Raw genomic sequence first — 19,747 nt, 5'->3', positions numbered from 1 at the left:
GCTGTAAGTCGCTTGGGGTATGTCTCTATCAGTTTTGCACATCGAGAGACATTTTTTCCCATTCCTCCTTGCAAAACAGCTCGAGCTCAGTGAGATTGGATGGAGAGCATTTGTGAACAGCAGTTTTCAGTTCTTTCCACAGATTCTCGATTGGATTCAGGTCTGGACTTTGACTTGGCCATTCTAACACCTGGATATGTTTATTTTTGAACCATTCCATTGTAGATTTTGCTTTATGTCTTGTCTGGAAGACAAATCTCCGTCCCAGTCTCAGGTCTTTTGCAGACTCCATCAGGTTTTCTTCCAGAATGGTCCTGTATTTGGCTCCATCCATCTTCCCATTAATTTTAACCATCTTCCCTGTCCCTGCTGAAGAAAAGCAGGCCCAAACCATGATGCTGCCACCACCATGTTTGACAGTGGGGATGGTGTGTTCAGGGTGATGACCTGTGTTGCTTTTACGCCAAACATAACGTTTTGCATTGTTGCCAAAAAGTTCAATTTTGGTTTCATCTGACCAGAGCACCTTCTTCCACATGTTTGGTGTGTCTCCCAGGTGGCTTGTGGCAAACTTTAAACAACACTTTTTATGGATATCTTTAAGAAATGGCTTTCTTCTTGCCACTCTTCCATAAAGGCCAGATTTGAGCAATATACGACTGATTGTTGTCCTATGGACAGAGTCTCCCACCTCAGCTGTAGATCTCTGCAGTTCATCCAGAGTGATCATGGGCCTCTTGGCTGCATCTCTGATCAGTCTTCTCCTTGTATGAGCTGAAAGTTTCGAGGGACGGCCAGGTCTTGGTAGATTTGCAGTGGTCTGATACTCCTTCCATTTCAATATTATCACTCGCACAGTGCTCCTTGGGATGTTTAAAGCTTGGGAAATCTTTTTTGTATCCAAATCTGGCTTTAAACTTCTTCACAACAGTATCTCGGACCTGCCTGGTGTGTTCCTTGTTCTTCATGATGCTCTCTGCGCTTTTAACGGACCTCTGAGACTATCACAGTGCAGGTGCATTTATACGGAGACTTGATTACACACAGGTGGATTGTATTTATCATCATTAGTCATTTAGGTCAACATTGGATCATTCAGAGATCCTCACTGAACTTCTGGAGAGAGTTTGCTGCACTGAAAGTAAAGGGGCTGAATAATTTTGCACGCCCAATTTTTCAGTTTTTGATTTGTTAAAAAAGTTTGAAATATCCAATAAATGTCATTCCACTTCATGATTGTGTTCCACTTGTTGTTGATTCTTCACAAAAAAATACAGTTTTATATCTTTATGTTTGAAGTATTTTTCTCTCTCCTCCAGGGTGACCATACGTGGGCGACCATGTTGGGCCAGAGTGTCCGTTTGCAGCCAGTACCCATCCAGAGCCTGTCTGAGCTGGAGAGAGCCCGGCTGCAGGATGTGGCCTGCTACCATCTGGAGAAGAGGGACCTGGACTTCAACATCAGCATCCCCAGAGGTACAGAACTGATAGGTCTGGGACTCTATGGCCATGCCAGAAAAGACGGACAGAGATATGTGTACGAGGCTGGTCTATCTCCAGATAATAAAGCTCTTCATTGCTCAATTGGGGTTTGAATCTGGAGGAGAAGGACCTCGTCCTCATAATCAGCGTCCCTAGAAGTACAGAGGAAGGGGTAGTAGTTAATATATGGCCATGCTAAAAGACAGAAATATGTTATGGGATTTGAGATGGAAGTCCCGAGAGCTTTACAAGTGAGGAAAAAAATACTACAGTATATGGCCACACTGTAAAGGGGAAGTAGACTCTATGGCCATACTAGAGAGGAGGAGTAGACTCTATGGCCATACTAGAGAGGAGGAGTAGACTCCATGGAAATACTAGAGAGGAGGAGTAGACTCTATGGCCATACTAGAGAGGAGGTGTAGACTCTATGGCCATACTATAGAGGAGGAGTAGACTCTATGGCCATGCTAGAGAGGAGTTGTAGACTCTATGGCCAGACTAGCAAGGAAGAGTAGACTCTATGGCCATACTATAGAGGAGGTGTAGACTCTATGGCCATACTATAGAGGAGGAGTAGACTCTATGGCCATGCTAGAGAGGAGGAGTAGACTCTATGGCCATGCTAGAGAGGAGGAGTAGACTCTATGGCCATGCTAGAGAGGAGTTGTAGACTCTATGGCCAGACTAGAAAGGAAGAGTAGACTCTATGGCCATACTATAGAGGAGGTGTAGACTCTATGGCCATACTATAGAGGAGGAGTAGACTCTATGGCCATACTATAGAGGAGGAGTAGACTCTATGGCCATGCTAGAGAGGAGGAGTAGACTCTATGGCCATGCAAGAGAGGAGATGTAGACTATGGCCATACTAGAGAGGAGGAGGAGACTCTATGGCCATGCTAGAAGGGAGGTGTAGACTATGGCCATACTAGAGAGGAGGAGTAGACTCTATGGCCATACTAGAGAGGAGATGTAGACTCTATGGCCATACTAGAGAGGAGGTGTAGACTCTATGGCCATGTTAGAGAGGAGGTGTAGACTCTATGGCCATACTAGAGAGGAAGTGTAGACTCTATGGCCATACTAGAGAGGAGGAATAGACTCTATGTCCATACTAGAGAGGAGGAGTAGACTCTATGGCCATACTAAGAGAGGAGGAGTAGACTCTATGGCCATACTAGAGAGGAGGAGTAGACTCTATGGCCATACGAGAGAGGAGGAGTAGACTCTATGGCCATGCTTGCTAGAGAGGAGGTGTAGACTCTAGGGCCATACTAGAGAGGATGTGTAGACTCTATGGCCATACTAGAGAGGAGGAGTAGACTCAATGGCCATACTAGAGAGGAGGAGTAGACTCTATGGCCATACTAGAGAGGAGGAGTAGACTCTATGGCCATACTAGAGAGGAGGAGTAGACTCTATGGCCATACGAGAGAGGAGGAGTAGACTCTATGGCCATGCTAGAGAGGAGGCGTAGACTCTATGGCCATACTAGAGAGGAGGTGTAGACCCTAGGGCCATACTAGAGAGGAGGTGTAGACTCTATGGCCTTACTAGAGAGGAGGTGTAGACTCTATGGCCATGCTAGAGAGGAGGTGTAGACTCTATGGCCATACTAGAGAGGAGGAGTAGACTCTATTGCCATACTAGAGAGGAGGAGTAGACTCTATGGCCATACTAGAGAGGAGGAGTAGACTCTATGGCCATACTAGAGAGGAGGAGTAGACTCTATGGCAATGCTAGAGAGGAGGAGTAGACTCTATGGCCATGCTAGAAAGGAAGAGTACTCTATGGCCATACTAGAGAGGCGGTGTAGACACTATGGCCATACTAGAAAGGAGGTGTAGACTCTATGGCCTTACTAGAGAGGAGGTGTAGACTCTATGGCCATATTAGAGAGGAGGTGTAGACTCTATGGCCATACTAGAGAGGAGGTGTAGACTCTATGGCCATATTAGAGAGGAGGTGTAGACTCTATGGCCATACTAGAGAGGAGGTGTAGACTCTATGGCCATGCTAGAGAGGAGGTGTAGACTCTATGGCCATGCTAGAGAGGAGGAGTAGACTCTATGGCCATACTAGAGAGGTAGGAGTAGACTCTATGGCCATACTAGAGAGGAGGTGTAGACTCTATGGCCATACTAGAGAGGAGGAGGAGTAGACTCTATGGCCATACTAGAAAGGACGGACTCATATAGACATATCGTCCTGGAATAACATGATTTAAATTTCTTAAACATTAATTTTTTTAATTAAATCTCTTTTCTGAACATATTGAACAAGATAAAGAGGGATTCGTGATATGATACGGATGTGATATACAGTATGATATGAAAATCATCCAGCGCCGCGTCACGATCGCAGATTTTAGAGAAACAACAAATGTCAGCTGAAAGCTTAAATTCTTGTTAATTTAACTGCACTGTCCAATTTACACTAGCTATTACTGTGAAAAAATGCCATGCTATTGCTTGAGGAGAGCTCCTAACAACAAAATACTTTTATCACCAAGATAGGTTTGATAAATTCACCTCTGAAGGTGAAATGTGTACCTACATTCTGAAATCTTGCTCTGATTTATCATCCAAAGGGTCCCACGGATAACATGAAGTGTCATTTTGTTAGATAAAATCATTTTTTCATATCCCAAAAAGGTCCAGATAGCACGCACGATTGATTTTGTATTTCCACTCGTTCAATTTGCAAAGAAAGGCACATGTGAAAATCTCACCCTAAACGTTGTTTCAACCAGTCAAATCACATTCGTATTTATTCCTCAGAGATCCTAGAACGTAACCAGACTTCACTATATCATTAGGAGTGTAGTATATCATATTGGACACCAAATTTGGTCAGAGAGCGAAGCCTTCATGGCACTGCCAATGACGCGGGGCGGTCTTCACATGATCGATTGTAACTTTGTCAAATAAGCACCAATCGTGGTCAAACAAAGCTAGCTAGATAGCCAATGAGCTGGGCTTTATGGGAGTTTCCGGAATCCCCGTATCTGTCACAAAATGTAGCTGCTAACCTTGTGCGACAGCAAACCTTTTCCTTTTGGACAAAAATTATAAGAATATGGAGCATTAGAAAGTTATGAAAACTGGTTGTTTTGCAAATGTTGAACTTATAATATGGCTACTAATACTGGAAACGCTAAATCAAAGTCCAAGAATACAAATGTGACGATATTCTTGCGTAAAAATGTCATGTGAATGTAAATGTCTCCTTCACGATTTGCACAAATGTACCTGGGTGACTTCACACTAAATGTCATGTAGTTTGCTCATACTTCAAAGTCATCCATCTGAAACTTTGCACATACCATCTTGTGGACACCATGGGAATTACAACCAGAGTGATGGCTAGATGTGGGACCTTTCTGTTGCATTTCAAAGAGATCAAACTTAAAAATAAAAAAAAACAGTTGTTTATTTCTTTGTATTTTCTTCTACCAGATCTATTGTGTTATATTCTCCTACATTTAATTCACATTTCCACAACTTCAAAATGTTTCCTTTCAAATGGTACTAAGAATATGCATATCCTTGCTTCAGGGCCTGAGCTACAGCCTATGTGTTACTTCAATACATCTCAGAGAGAAGCAATCGGTGTAGAAGGGCCTTGGTCAGGGGGGGGGGACCAATAACCCAACGGTCACAAATCTAATCTGGTCAAATCTAATCTGGTCAAATCTAATCTGGTCAAATCAAATCTAATCTTGTCTAATCTAATCTAGTCAAATCTAATTCAAAGAGTAGGAGTAACAAGAGTAGAAGGGGTGGTAGGGTGTTACATTCCTCTCTCTTGTCATCAGGGTTACATAAGAGGTGTCACCCTGAACAGTCTCAGTGCTTCTCCATCCATGTCTATTTTCAGAATGTTAACCTCTTGACCTTTAACCCCTGACCTCTCTCTAATCAGTCAACTGTCTGGAATAACATTCCAAAGTTATGTCTCTTTCGTTGATTTATTGTGTGAGGTTTTATTTTTATTACCTGAAGTAAAAGAGTAGAAAGGACTCCTGTATATTTACAACTAAAAAAATATTGTATTGGAAAGTGTAACTTTTTTTGGCACAATGGTTAGGAATGGAGAATAGAATATAGTACCTTTATTTTATCTAGGGGGGAACTTCAGTTTGTTCACTTTGGGTTAGTGGCTGGTTGGTTTCATAACACAATCAAGTTCTTTGTCAACACAATTTTTTTCCCAGCACATCCATGTTTTATCCATTTGTTCCCATGGATACGTTTGTCATTGTGAATCATTTGGGATTCAGCCTTGATAAGCTCGTAGTAGATTAATTGTGTATGTTTGCCATATGTTGGACCGGAAAACAGCAATGTGAGAATTATCTGCAGTACAGATGTAGGGTCTTAATTTGATCACTCTTTTGTTGCTGATAACTTTTTTGTGCATTTTCAGGTTTAAAATTGCTTCTTAAGTTTGTCATTTCCACTTTAAGATGTCAGATGTGATTTTCCCTAACAAAAAATGTATCAACCCCTACATTACTTTTAATACACATATTAATTTAAATATTCTGTTGCTGAGGGATGTTAAATTAAGAGCCTACATCTGTATGTTTTACGTAATATCATATGTCGTTAGTCCACATCACTTATAGGAAGAGTTTTTTAAACCGCTTTCCCCTCTTTTTCCCCCGCTTTCCCCTCTCTCCCTCTCTCTCCCTCTTTCATCCCTCTCTCTCCCTCTTTCATCCCTCTCTCTCCCTCTTTCATCCCTCTCTCTCCCTCTTCCATCCCTCTCTGTCCCTCTTTCATCCCTCTTTCATCCCTCTCTCTCCCTCTTTCATCCCTCTTTCATCCCTCTCTCCCTCTTTCATCCCTCTCTCCCTCTTCCTTCCCTCTCTCTCCCTCTTTCATCCCTCTCTCTCCCTCTTTCATCCCTCTCTCTCCCTCTCTCCCTCTCTCTCCCTCTTTCCCTCTTTCATCCCTCTCTCTCCCTCTTTCATCCCTGTCTCTACCTTTTTCATCCCTCTTTCATCCCTCTATCTACCCCTTTCATCCCTCTTTCGTCCCTCACTCATCCCTCTTTCATCCCTCTCTCTCCCCCTTTCATCCCCCTCTCTACCCCTTTCATCCCTCTCTCTCCCTCTTTCAACTCCCTCTCTCCCTCTTTCATCACCCTCTCACCCTCTTTCATCCCCCTCCCTCCCCCTTTCATCCCCTGCTCTACCCCTTTCATCCCTCTTTCATCCCCCTCCCCCTTTCATTCCCTGCTCTACCCCTTTCATCCCTCTTTCATCCCCCTCCCTCCCCCTTTCATCCCCTGCTCTACCCCTTTCATCCCTCATTCATCCCTCTCTCTTCCTCTTCTACCTCTTTTCCTACCACTTTTACCCTCTTTGTTAATCCTCCCTCTCTCCCTCTTGTCTCCATCTTTCTCTCCCTCTTTCTCCCTCTATTCTCCCTCTTTCATCCTTTTCGTCCCTCCTTTTTCTCTCTTTTCCCAAACTCTGGGATCAAAGGGATATGGCCCCTCTCTCTGGGGTGACGTTTCCCATGGGTACAGATCTTGGATCAGCTTCCCATCCCCCAATCCTGACCGTAACCATTAGTGGGGGAAATGCTCAACTGAATCAGGATCAGCGTCTAGGGGCAACTTCACGCTCCTCCTAGGCCCCTCAGTAACGCATAGTTTCTGAAACACAGCTGCTATACAAACACAGGAGGCTGCCGAGGGGAGAACGGCTCATAATAATAACCGGGACGGACTAAATAGATTGTCTACAATTGAACAACGTCTTGTGTACAACCATACAGCATCCAGCATTGAAAAGTGCTACGGTAACAGCATGTGCCCAGTCATGGACAGATTTTCACCTAATTTGTTCCAATAAATGCTAATTCCACGGTATAATATAAACTCATTCCTTACTGAATCCTGGAATAGAAAACAAACAGTCACTGGACAACGCTGTAGTATCAAGACTCATTATAGAAAACTAACAGTCACTCAACAACGCTGTAGTATCAAGACTCATTATAGAAAACTAACAGTCACTGGACAACGCTGTCATATCAAGACTCATTATAGAAAACTAACAGTCACTGGACAACGCTGTAGTATCAAGACTCATTATAGAAAACTAACAGTCACTGGACAACGCTGTAGTATCAAGACTCATTATAGAAAACTAACAGTCACTCAACAACGCTGTAGTATCAAGACTCATTATAGAAAACTAACAGTCACTCAACAACGCTGTAGTATCAAGACTCATTATAGAAAACTAACAGTCACTCAACAACGCTGTAGCATCAAGACTCATTATAGAAAACTAACAGTCACTCAACAACGCTGTAGTATCAAGACTCATTATAGAAAACTAACAGTCACTCAACAACGCTGTAGCATCAAGACTCATTATAGAAAACTAACAGTCACTGGACAACGCTGTAGTATCAAGACTCATTATAGAAAACTAACAGTCACTGGACAACGCTGTAGTATCAAGACTCATTATAGAAAACTAACAGTCACTGGACAACGCTGTAGTATCAAGACTCATTATAGAAAACTATACAGTCACTGGACAACCCTGTAGTATCAAGACTCATTATAGAAAACTAACAGTCACTGGACAACGCTGTATCAAGACTCATCAAGACTCAACCCTTAGTATCAAGACACTGGACAACGCCTGTAGTATTCATTATAGAAAACTAACAGTCACTGGACAACGCTGTAGTATCAAGACTCATTATAGAAAACTAACAGTCACTGGACAACGCTGTAGTATCAAGACTCATTATAGAAAACTAACAGCCACTGGACAACCCTGTAGTATCAAGACTCATTATAGAAAACTAACAGTCACTGGACAACGCTGTAGCATCAAGACTCATTATAGAAAACTAACAGTCACTGGACAACGCTGTAGTATCAAGACTCATTATAGAAAACAACAGTCACTGGACAACGCTGTAGTATCAAGACTCATTATAGAAAACTAACAGTCACTGGACAACGCTGTAGTATCAAGACTCATTATAGAAAACTAGTCACTGGAGTCAAGACTCTGGTCACAACGCTGTAGTATCAAGACTCATTATAGAAAACTAACAGTCACTGGACAACGCTGTAGTATCAAGACTCATTATAGAAACTGGAAACGCTAACTCAGAAAACTAACAGTCACTGGACAACGCTGTAGTATCAAGACTCATTATAGAAAACTAACAGTCACTGGACAACGCTGTAGTATCAAGACTCATTATAGAAAACTAACAGTCACTGGACAACGCTGTAGTATCAAGACTCATTATAGAAAACTAACAGTCACTGGACAACGCTGTAGTATCAAGACTCATTATAGAAAACTAACAGTCACTGGACAACGCTGTAGTATCAAGACTCATTATAGAAAACTAACAGTCACTGGACAACGCTGTAGTATCAAGACTCATTATAGAAAACTAACAGTCACTGGACAACGCTGTAGTATCAAGACTCATTATAGAAAACTAACAGTCACTGGACAACGCTGTAGTATCAAGACTCATTATAGAAAACTAACAGTCACTGGACAACGCTGTAGTATCAAGACTCATTATAGAAAACTAACAGTCACTGGACAACGCTGTAGTATCAAGACTCATTATAGAAAACTAACAGTCACTGGACAACGCTGTAGTATCAAGACTCATTATAGAAAACTAACAGTCACTGGACAACGCTGTAGTATCAAGACTCATTATAGAAAACTAACAGTCACTCAACAACGCTGTAGTATCAAGACTCATTATAGAAAACTAACAGTCACTGGACAACGCTGTCATATCAAGACTCATTATAGAAAACTAACAGTCACTGGACAACGCTGTCATATCAAGACTCATTATAGAAAACTAACAGTCACTGGACAACGCTGTAGTATCAAGACTCATTATAGAAAACTAACAGTCACTCAACAACGCTGTAGTATCAAGACTCATTATAGAAAACTAACAGTCACTGGACAACGCTGTAATATCAAGACTCATTATAGAAAACTAACAGTCACTGGACAACGCTGTAGTATCAAGACTCATTATAGAAAACTAACAGTCACTGGACAACGACAAGACTCATTATAGAAAACTAACAGTCACTGGACAACGCTGTCATATCAAGACTCATTATAGAAACTAACAGTCACTGGACAACGCTGTAGTATCAAGACTCATTATAGAAAACTAACAGTCACTGGACAACGCTGTAGTATCAAGACTCATTATAGAAAACTAACAGTCACTGGACAACGCTGTCAGTATCAAGACTCATTATAGAAAACTAACAGTCACTGGACAACGCTGACTCATTATAGAAAACTAACAGTCACTCAAGACTCATTATAGAAAACTAACAGTCACTGGACAACGCTGTAGTATCAAGACTCATTATAGAAAACTAACAGTCACTGGACAACGCTGTAGTATCAAGACTCATTATAGAAAACTAACAGTCACTGGACAACGCTGTAGTATCAAGACTCATTATAGAAAACTAACAGTCACTGGACAACGCTGTAGTATCAAGACTCATTATAGAAAACTAACAGTCACTGGACAACGCTGTAGTATCAAGACTCATTATAGAAAACTAACAGTCACTCAACAACGCTGTAGCATCAAGACTCATTATAGAAAACTAATAGTCACTGGACAACGCTGTCATATCAAGACTCATTATAGAAAACTAACAGTCACTCAAATGCTGTAGCATCAAGACTCATTATAGAAAACTAACAGTCACTGGACAACGCTGTAGTATCAAGACTCATTATAGAAAACTAACAGTCACTGGACAACGCTGTAGTATCAAGACTCATTATAGAAAACTAACAGTCACTGGACAACGCTGTCAGTATCAAGACTCATTATAGAAAACTAACAGTCACTGGACAACGCTGTCATATCAAGACTCATTATAGAAAACTAACAGTCACTGGACAACGCTGTAGTATCAAGACTCATTATAGAAAACTAACTCTGGACAACGCTGTTAACAGTAACTGGACAACGCTGTAGTATCAAGACTCATTATAGAAAACTAACAGTCACTGGACAACGCTGTAGTATCAAGACTCATTATAGAAAACTAACAGTCACTGGACAACGCTGTAGTATCAAGACTCATTATAGAAAACTAACAGTCACTGGACAACGCTGTCAGTCACTGGACAAGACTCATTATAGAAAACTAACAGTCACTGGACAACGCTGTAGTATCAAGACTCATTATAGAAAACTAACAGTCACTGGACAACGCTGTAGTATCAAGACTCATTATAGAAAACTAACAGTCACTGGACAACGCTGTCATATCAAGACTCATTATAGAAAACTAACAGTCACTGGACAACGCTGTAGTATCAAGACTCATTATAGAAAACTAACAGTCACTGGACAACGCTGTAGTATCAAGACTCATTATAGAAAACTAACAGTCACTGGACAACGCTGTAGTATCAAGACTCATTATAGAAAACTAACAGTCACTGGACAACGCTGTCATATCAAGACTCATTATAGAAAACTAACAGTCACTGGACAACGCTGTAGTATCAAGACTCATTATAGAAAACTAACAGTCACTGGACAACGCTGTAGTATCAAGACTCATTATAGAAAACTAACAGTCACTGGACAACGCTGTCATATCAAGACTCATTATAGAAAACTAACAGTCACTGGACAACGCTGTCATATCAAGACTCATTATAGAAAACTAACAGTCACTGGACAACGCTGTCATATCAAGACTCATTATAGAAAACTAACAGTCACTATAGGAAAACAACTCTGTCATATCAAGACTCATTATAGAAAACTAACAGTCACTGGACAACGCTGTCAGTATCAAGACTCATTATAGAAAACTAACAGTCACTGGACAACGCTGTCGTATCAAGACTCATTATAGAAAACTAACAGTCACTGGACAACGCTGTAGTATCAAGACTCATTATAGAAAACTAACAGTCACTGGACAACGCTGTAGCATCAAGACTCATTATAGAAAACTAATAGTCACTGGACAACGCTGTCATATCAAGACTCATTATAGAAAACTAACAGTCACTGGACAATGCTGTAGCATCAAGACTCATTATAGAAAACTCAGTCACTGGACAACGCTGTAGTATCAAGACTCATTATAGAAAACTAACAGTCACTGGACAACGCTGTAGTATCAAGACTCATTATAGAAAACTAACAGTCACTGGACAATCAAGACTGTCATATCAAGACTCATTATAGAAAACTAACAGTCACTGGACAACGCTGTCATATCAAGACTCATTATAGAAAACTAACAGTCACTGGACAACGCTGTCATATCAAGACTCATTATAGAAAACTAACAGTCACTGGACAACGCTGTAGTATCAAGACTCATTATAGAAAACTAACAGTCACTGGACAACGCTGTAGTATCAAGACTCATTATAGAAAACTAACAGTCACTGGACAACGCTGTCATATCAAGACTCATTATAGAAAACTAACAGTCACTGGACAACGCTGTAGTATCAAGACTCATTATAGAAAACTAACAGTCACTGGACAACGCTGTAGCATCAAGACTCATTATAGAAAACTAACAGTCACTGGACAACGCTGTAGTATCAAGACTCATTATAGAAAACTAACAGTCACTGGACAACGCTGTAGCATCAAGACTCATTATAGAAAACTAACAGTCACTGGACAACGCTGTAGTATCAAGACTCATTATAGAAAACTAACAGTCACTGGACAACGCTGTAGTCACTGGAAACTAGTGTCATATCAAGACTCATTATAGAAAACTAACAGTCACTGGACAACGCTGTCATATCAAGACTCATTATAGAAAACTAACAGTCACTGGACAACGCTGTAGTATCAAGACTCATTATAGAAAACTAACAGTCACTCAACAACGCTGTAGTATCAAGACTCATTATAGAAAACTAACAGTCACTCAACAACGCTGTAGTATCAAGACTCATTATAGAAAACTAACAGTCACTCAACAACGCTGTAGTATCAAGACTCATTATAGAAAACTAACAGTCACTGGACAACGCTGTCATATCAAGACTCATTATAGAAAACTAACAGTCACTGGACAACGCTGTAGTATCAAGACTCATTATAGAAAACTAACAGTCACTGGACAACGCTGTCATATCAAGACTGTCAGGACATCAAGACTCATTATAGAAAACTAACAGTCACTGGACAACGCTGTAGCATCAAGACTCATTATAGAAAACTAACAGTCACTGGACAACGCTGTAGCATCAAGACTCATTATAGAAAACTAACAGTCACTGGACAACGCTGTAGTATCAAGACTCATTATAGAAAACTAACAGTCACTGGACAACGCTGTAGTATCAAGACTCATTATAGAAAACTAACAGTCACTGGACAACGCTGTAGCATCAAGACTCATTATAGAAAACTAACAGTCACTGGACAACGCTGTAGTATCAAGACTCATTATAGAAAACTAACAGTCACTGGACAACGCTGTAGTATCAAGACTCATTATAGAAAACTAACAGTCACTGGACAACGCTGTAGTATCAAGACTCATTATAGAAAACTAACAGTCACTGGACAACGCTGTAGTATCAAGACTCATTATAGAAAACTAACAGTCACTGGACAACGCTGTAGTATCAAGACTCATTATAGAAAACTAACAGTCACTGGACAACGCTGTCATATCAAGACTCATTATAGAAAACTAACAGTCACTGGACAACGCTGTAGTATCAAGACTCATTATAGAAAACTAAGAGTCACTCAACAACGCTGTAGTATCAAGACTCATTATAGAAAACTAACAGTCACTCAACAACGCTGTAGTATCAAGACTCATTATAGAAAACTAACAGTCACTCAACAACGCTGTAGTATCAAGATTCATTATAGAAAACTAACAGTCACTGGACAACGCTGTCATATCAAGACTCATTATAGAAAACTAACAGTCACTGGACAACGCTGTAGTATCAAGACTCATTATAGAAAACTAACAGTCACTCAACAACGCTGTAGTATCAAGACTCATTATAGAAAACTAAGAGTCACTCAACAACGCTGTAGTATCAAGACTCATTATAGAAAACTAACAGTCACTCAACAATGCTGTAGCATCAAGACTCATTATAGAAAACTAACAGTCACTGGACAACGCTGTCATATCAAGACTCATTATAGAAAACTAACAGTCACTGGACAACGCTGTAGCATCAAGACTCATTATAGAAAACTAACAGTCACTGGACAACGCTGTAGTATCAAGACTCATTATAGAAAACTAACAGTCACTGGACAACGCTGTAGTATCAAGACTCATTATAGAAAACTAACAGTCACTGGACAACGCTGTAGTATCAAGACTCATTATAGAAAACTAACAGTCACTGGACAACGCTGTAGCATCAAGACTCATTATAGAAACCGTTTTCACTGACTTTACTGGAACTATGCCTTGGTAACTTTATGGTACTATATCTCACACTCAGTTGAACTGCGTAATCTGTGAATAGATTGTTGCAATAAATTATCATTTTATGGTAATACAACTCATTCCCTATAGAATCTGTAAATAGAAGACAGATCAGTCAATGCCTCTTTAAGACAGCTCTATAGCAGCATGACTATATAAATAAATAAAAACATGCCTGCCTCAATTAGTCACAATTAATTATGTCATTTTTATTTAATTGTATTTCATTTAAACTGGGACATTCTCATAACTGTCACAGGGAGGGAGTCCGTGCTCATAACTGTCACAGGGAGGAAGTCCGTGCTCATAACTGTCACAGGGAGGAAGTCCGTGCTCATAACTGTCACAGGGAGGAGTCCGTGCTCATAACTGTCACAGGGAGGAAGTCCGTGCTCATAACTGTCACAGGGAGGAAGTCCGTGCTCATAAGTGTCACAGGGAGGAAGTCCGTGCTCATAAGTGTCACAGGGAGGAAGTCCGTGCTCATAACTGTCACAGGGAGGAAGTCCGTGCTCATAACTGTCACAGGGAGGAAGTCCGTGCTCATAACTGTCACAGGGAGGAGTCCGTGCTCATAACTGTCACAGGGAGGAAGTCCGTGCTCATAACTGTCACAGGGAGGAAGTCCGTGCTCATAAGTGTCACAGGGAGGAAGTCCGTGCTCATAACTGTCGCAGGGAGGAAGTCCGTGCTCATAACTGTCACAGGGAGGAAGTCCGTGCTCATAACTGTCACAGGGAGTAAGTCCGTGCTCATAACTGTCACAGGGAGGAAGTCCGTGCTCATAACTGTCACAGGGAGGAAGTCCGTGCTCATAACTGTCACAGGGAGGAAGTCCGTGCTCATAACTGTCACAGGGAGGAAGTCCGTGCTCATAACGGTCAGACTCCTCCCGTCAGCCTCCACTAGCTAGCCAGACACCTCCCCTGTCAGCCTCCATTAGCTAGCCAGACACCTCCCCTGTCAGCCTCCATTAGCTAGCCAGACACCTCCCCTGTTAGCCTCCACTAGCTAGCCAGACACCTCCCTTGTCAGACTCCATTAGTTAGCAAGACATCTCCCCTGTCAGCCTCCATTAGCTAGCCAGACAACTCCCCTGTCAGCCTCCACCAGCTAGCCAGACATCTCGCCTGTCAGCCTCTATTAGCTAGCCAGACACCTCCCCTGTCAGCCTCCACTAGCTAGCCAGACACCTCCCTGTCAGCCTCCATTAGCTAGCCAGACACCTCCTCTGTCAGCCTACACTAGCTAGCCAGACACCTCCCCTGTCAGCCTCCATTAGCTAGCCAGACACATCCTCTGTCAGCCTCCACTAGCTAGCCAGACACCTCCCCTGTCAGCCTCCACTAGCTATAGCCAGACATCTCCCCTGTCAGCCTCCATTAGCTAGCCAGACACATTCCCTGTCAGCCTCTATTAGCTAGCCAGACATCTCCCCTGTCAGCCTCCATTAGCTAGCCAGACACCTCCCCTGTCAGCCTCCATTAGCTAGCCAGACACCTCCCCTGTCAGCTTCCATTAGCTAGCCAGACACATTCCCTGTCAGCCTCCACTAGCTATAGCCAGACACCTCCCCTGTCAGCCTCCATTAGCTAGCCAGACACCTCCCCTGTCAGCCTCCATTAGCTAGCCAGACACCTCCCCTGTCAGCCTCCATTAGCTAGCCAGACACCTCCCCTGTCAGCCTCCACTTGCTAGCCAGACACCTCCCTGTCAGCCTCCATTAGCTAGCCAGACACATCCTCTGTCAGCCTCCACTAGCTAGCCAGACACCTCCCTGTCAGCCTCCATTAGCTAGCCAGACACATTCCCTGTCAGCCTCTATTAGCTAGCCAGACACCTCCCCTGTCAGCTTCCATTAGCTAGCCAGACACATTCCCTGTCAGCCTCCACTAGCTATAGCCAGACACCTCCCCTGTCAGCCTCCATTAGCTAGCCAGACACCTCCCCTGTCAGCCTCCATTAGCTAGCCAGACACCTCCCCTGTCAGCCTCTATTAGCTAGCCAGACACCTCCCCTGTCAGCCTCCACTAGCTAGCCAGACACCTCCCCTGTCAGCCTCCATTAGCTAGCCAGACACATCCTCTGTCAGCCTCCACTAGCTAGCCAGACATCTCCCCTGTCAGCCTCCATTAGCTAGCCAGACACATTCCCTGTCAGCCTCTATTAGCTAGCCAGACACCTCCCCTGTCAGCCTCCATTAGCTAGCCAGACACCTCCTCTGTCATTCTCCACTAGCTAGCCAGACACCTCCCCTGTCAGCCTCCATTAGCTAGCCAGACACCTCCTCTGTCAGCCTCCACTAGCTAGCCAGACATCTCCCCTGTCAGCCTCCATTAGCTAGCCAGACACATTCCCTGTCAGCCTCTATTAGCTAGCCAGACACCTCCCCTGTCAGCCTCCACTAGCTATAGCCAGACACCTCCCCTGTCAGCCTCCATTAGCTAGCCAGACATCTCGCCTGTCAGCCTCTATTAGCTAGCCAGACACCTCCCCTGTCAGCCTCCACTAGCTAGCCAGACACCTCCCCTGTCAGCCTCCATTAGCTAGCCAGACACCTCCTCTGTCAGCCTCCACTAGCTAGCCAGTCAGCCTCCACTAGCTATAGCCAGACACCTCCCCTGTCAGCCTCCATTAGCTAGCCAGACACCTCCCCTGTCAGCCTCCATTAGCTAGCCAGACACCTCCCCTGTCAGCCTCCATTAGCTAGCCAGACACCTCCCCTGTCAGCCTCCACTAGCTATAGCCAGACACCTCCCCTGTCAGCCTCCATTAGCTAGCCAGACACCTCCCCTGTCAGCCTCCATTAGCTAGCCAGACACCTCCCCTGTCAGCCTCCATTAGCTAGCCAGACACCTCCCCTGTCAGCCTCCATTAGCTAGCCAGACACCTCCCCTGTCAGCCTCCATTAGCTAGCCAGACACCTCCCCTGTCAGCCTCCATTAGCTAGCCAGACACCTCCCCTGTCAGCCTCCATTAGCTAGCCAGACACCTCCCCTGTCAGCCTCCACTAGCTCGCCAGACACCTCCCCTGTCAGCCTCCATTAGCTAGCCAGACACCTCCCCTGTCAGCCTCCACTAGCTCGCCAGACACCTCCCCTGTCAGCCTCCATTAGCTAGCCAGACTCTCCCCTGTCAGCCTCCATTAGCTAGCCAGACACCTCCCCTGGTTTATCAGGCTAACTACTTTGTCAATGATGGATCATATTTGTATATTATGGGAGCAAGCTGAGAATGCACACATATAGACACACACAGATATACACACACATATATACACACACATACAGATATACACACGCATACACACACATATACACACACACACATAAACACACACATACACGTATACACACACATATACGTATACACACATACACATTCACACGCACACACATGCAAGTGCTCAATCGCTCACACACTGAAGACTCATATTATGGGAGCAAGCTCCTGGTGGGATGGATGGAGGTCCTGTTCTGTTCTGACCCCGCTGTTAAAGTCAATTCCATAAGCCCAGGTTTATTATAGTGTGTGTGTGTGTGTGTGTGTGTGTGTGTGTGTGTGTGTGTGTGTGTGTGTGTGTGTGTGTGTGTGTGTGTGTGTGTGTGTGTGTGTGTGTGTGTGTGTGTGTGTGTGTGCGCGCGCGTTGTTGGTTTCCTGGCAATTCCTTGGCAATACTTGATGGATTCTTTCTGAAATCCCTGTTCTGAGCAGTCAGATTTGTGCTTATTTGGTGAGACCATATTTTATTTTCTCATCACAGTAAAACCCCACAGGGTCTTTCATTGTTTTCTTACTTGTCTTCTTTCTCTTGCTCTTTCTGTCGTTCTTCTTCTCTCATCCTTTCTCTCTTATTCTATAAATACACTGAATTTTCCTTTGCTCTCTCTTTATTTCTCTCTCTCTCTATTTCTTTAACCACATCTCTCTCTTTCTCTCTCTCTTTCTTTCTTTCTCTCTCTCTTTCTTTCTTTCTTTCTTTCTTTCTCTCTCTATTTCTTAAACCACATCTCTCTCTCTCTCTATTTCTTTCTCTTTTCTTTAAAGATGAAATATATAGAAATCGCTCCACCATTTTCCTGGTTGCTAAAATTTCTAACAGTTCAGCCTAATTTCAATTTATATGACGAAACAAGCAGTCATTGTGTAGAAAATCCTTGTACCATCTAAACCGCTGTGAAATATAGTTCCCAATATTCAAAGATATTGTATTTTCAGCTGTTTGAAGCTGGTGTACAAAACCCAAAGTAAAAGACACAAAAATGAAACTGAAGAACAAAGGGAAAATAAATAGTGGACATAGAACAGATGTACATATATATACATATTGCAGCTTTACGTATTTTTAACCACAGCTCTCTCTCTTTAACCACAGCTCTCTCTCTTTAACCACAGCTCTCTCTCTCTCTCTCTCTCTTTAACCACAGCTCTCTCTTTCTTTAACCACAGCTCTCTCTCTCTCGCTCTCTCTTTAACCACAGCTCTCTCTCTTTAACTACAGCTCTCTCTCTTTAACCACAGCTCTCTCTCTTTAACCACAGCTCTCTCTCTTTAACCACAGCTCTCTCTCTTTAACTACAGCTCTCTCTCTTTAACCACAGCTCTCTCTCTTTAACCACAGCTCTCTCTCTTTAACCACAGCTCTCTCTCTTTAACCACAGCTCTCTCTCTTTAACCACAGCTCTCTCTCTTTAACCACAGCTCTCTCTCTTTAACCACAGCTCTCTCTCTTTAACCACAGCTACTGCATTCAGAAAGTATTCACACCCCTTGACTTATTCCACATTTTGTTTGTTTTATCGCTTGAATTCAAAATGGATTAAATCGTTGTTGTTTTCTCTCTCTCACCAATTTCTCTCACACACAATACCCCATAATGACAAAGTGAAAACATGTTTTTGGAAATGTTTTGCAAATTGATCGAAAATTAAATAAAGAAATATCTCATTTACATAAGTTTTCACACCCCTGAGTCAGTACATGTTAGGAACACCTTTGGCAGCGATTACAGCTGTGAGGCTTTCTGGGTAAATCCCTAAGAGCTTTGCACACCTGGATTGTACAATATTTGAAATGGATCACTAGCCACTTGAATAATGTTCCGTATCTAGCATTACTCATCTCACATGTATAAACTCCACTCCACACTATTCTACGGTATCTTAGTCACTTTAAAATTGTGTTTACATATTGCATCACCCGTTTCCTATGTACCGTATATACTGTGTTGTATTCTATACTACACCACTGACTGTTAACCAGCCATCTCCAGCACGTCAGAGGCTGCTGCCTATAGACATAGACTAGGAATCACTGGCCACTTTAAGGAAATGAAACACGAGCCACTTTATTAATGTCTCTGTATATTACATTACTCATCTCATATATAAACTGTACTCTATGCTACCTCTCTCTCTACCTCTCTCTCTACCTCTCTGTACCTCTCTCTCTACCTCTCTCTCTCTACCTCTCTCTCTGCCTCTCTCTCTACCTCTCTCTCTACCTCTCTACCTCTCTCTCTCTAGCTCTCTCTCTACCTCTCCCTCTACCTCTCTCTCTACCTCTCTCTCTACCTCTCTCTCTCTACCTCTCTCTCTCTACCTCTACCTCTCTCTCTACCTCTCTCTCTACCTCTACCTCTCTCTCTACCTCTACCTCTCTCTCTACCTCTCTCTCTACCTCTCTCTCTCTACCTCTACCTCTCTCTCTACCTCTACCTCTCTCTCTACCTCTCTCTCTCTAC

General features: G+C 42.9%; 1 protein-coding gene across 6 annotated transcripts in view; it reads left to right on the top strand.

Moving 5' to 3' along the window:
• Positions 1 to 19,747, top strand: part of LOC118369202 (rho GTPase-activating protein 6-like) — a 153,673-nt gene that overhangs the window by 84,607 nt on the left and 49,319 nt on the right. For 4 of the 6 annotated variants that reach the window (XM_052497693.1, XM_052497695.1, XM_052497696.1 and 1 more), the window contains one exon: positions 1,320 to 1,476. In XM_052497693.1, coding sequence (XP_052353653.1) covers positions 1,320 to 1,476 — 157 coding nt within the window. Of the gene's footprint in view, positions 1 to 1,289; positions 1,477 to 19,747 lie in introns of those variants that run through there. The other 2 variants (XM_052497692.1, XM_052497691.1) reach the window with 1 other exon arrangement.

This window comes from Oncorhynchus keta, chromosome 35, assembly GCF_023373465.1.
Source record: "Oncorhynchus keta strain PuntledgeMale-10-30-2019 chromosome 35, Oket_V2, whole genome shotgun sequence".
Taxonomy (NCBI): Eukaryota; Metazoa; Chordata; class Actinopteri; order Salmoniformes; family Salmonidae; genus Oncorhynchus; species Oncorhynchus keta.
This window is presented reverse-complemented; position numbering and strand designations above follow the sequence as displayed.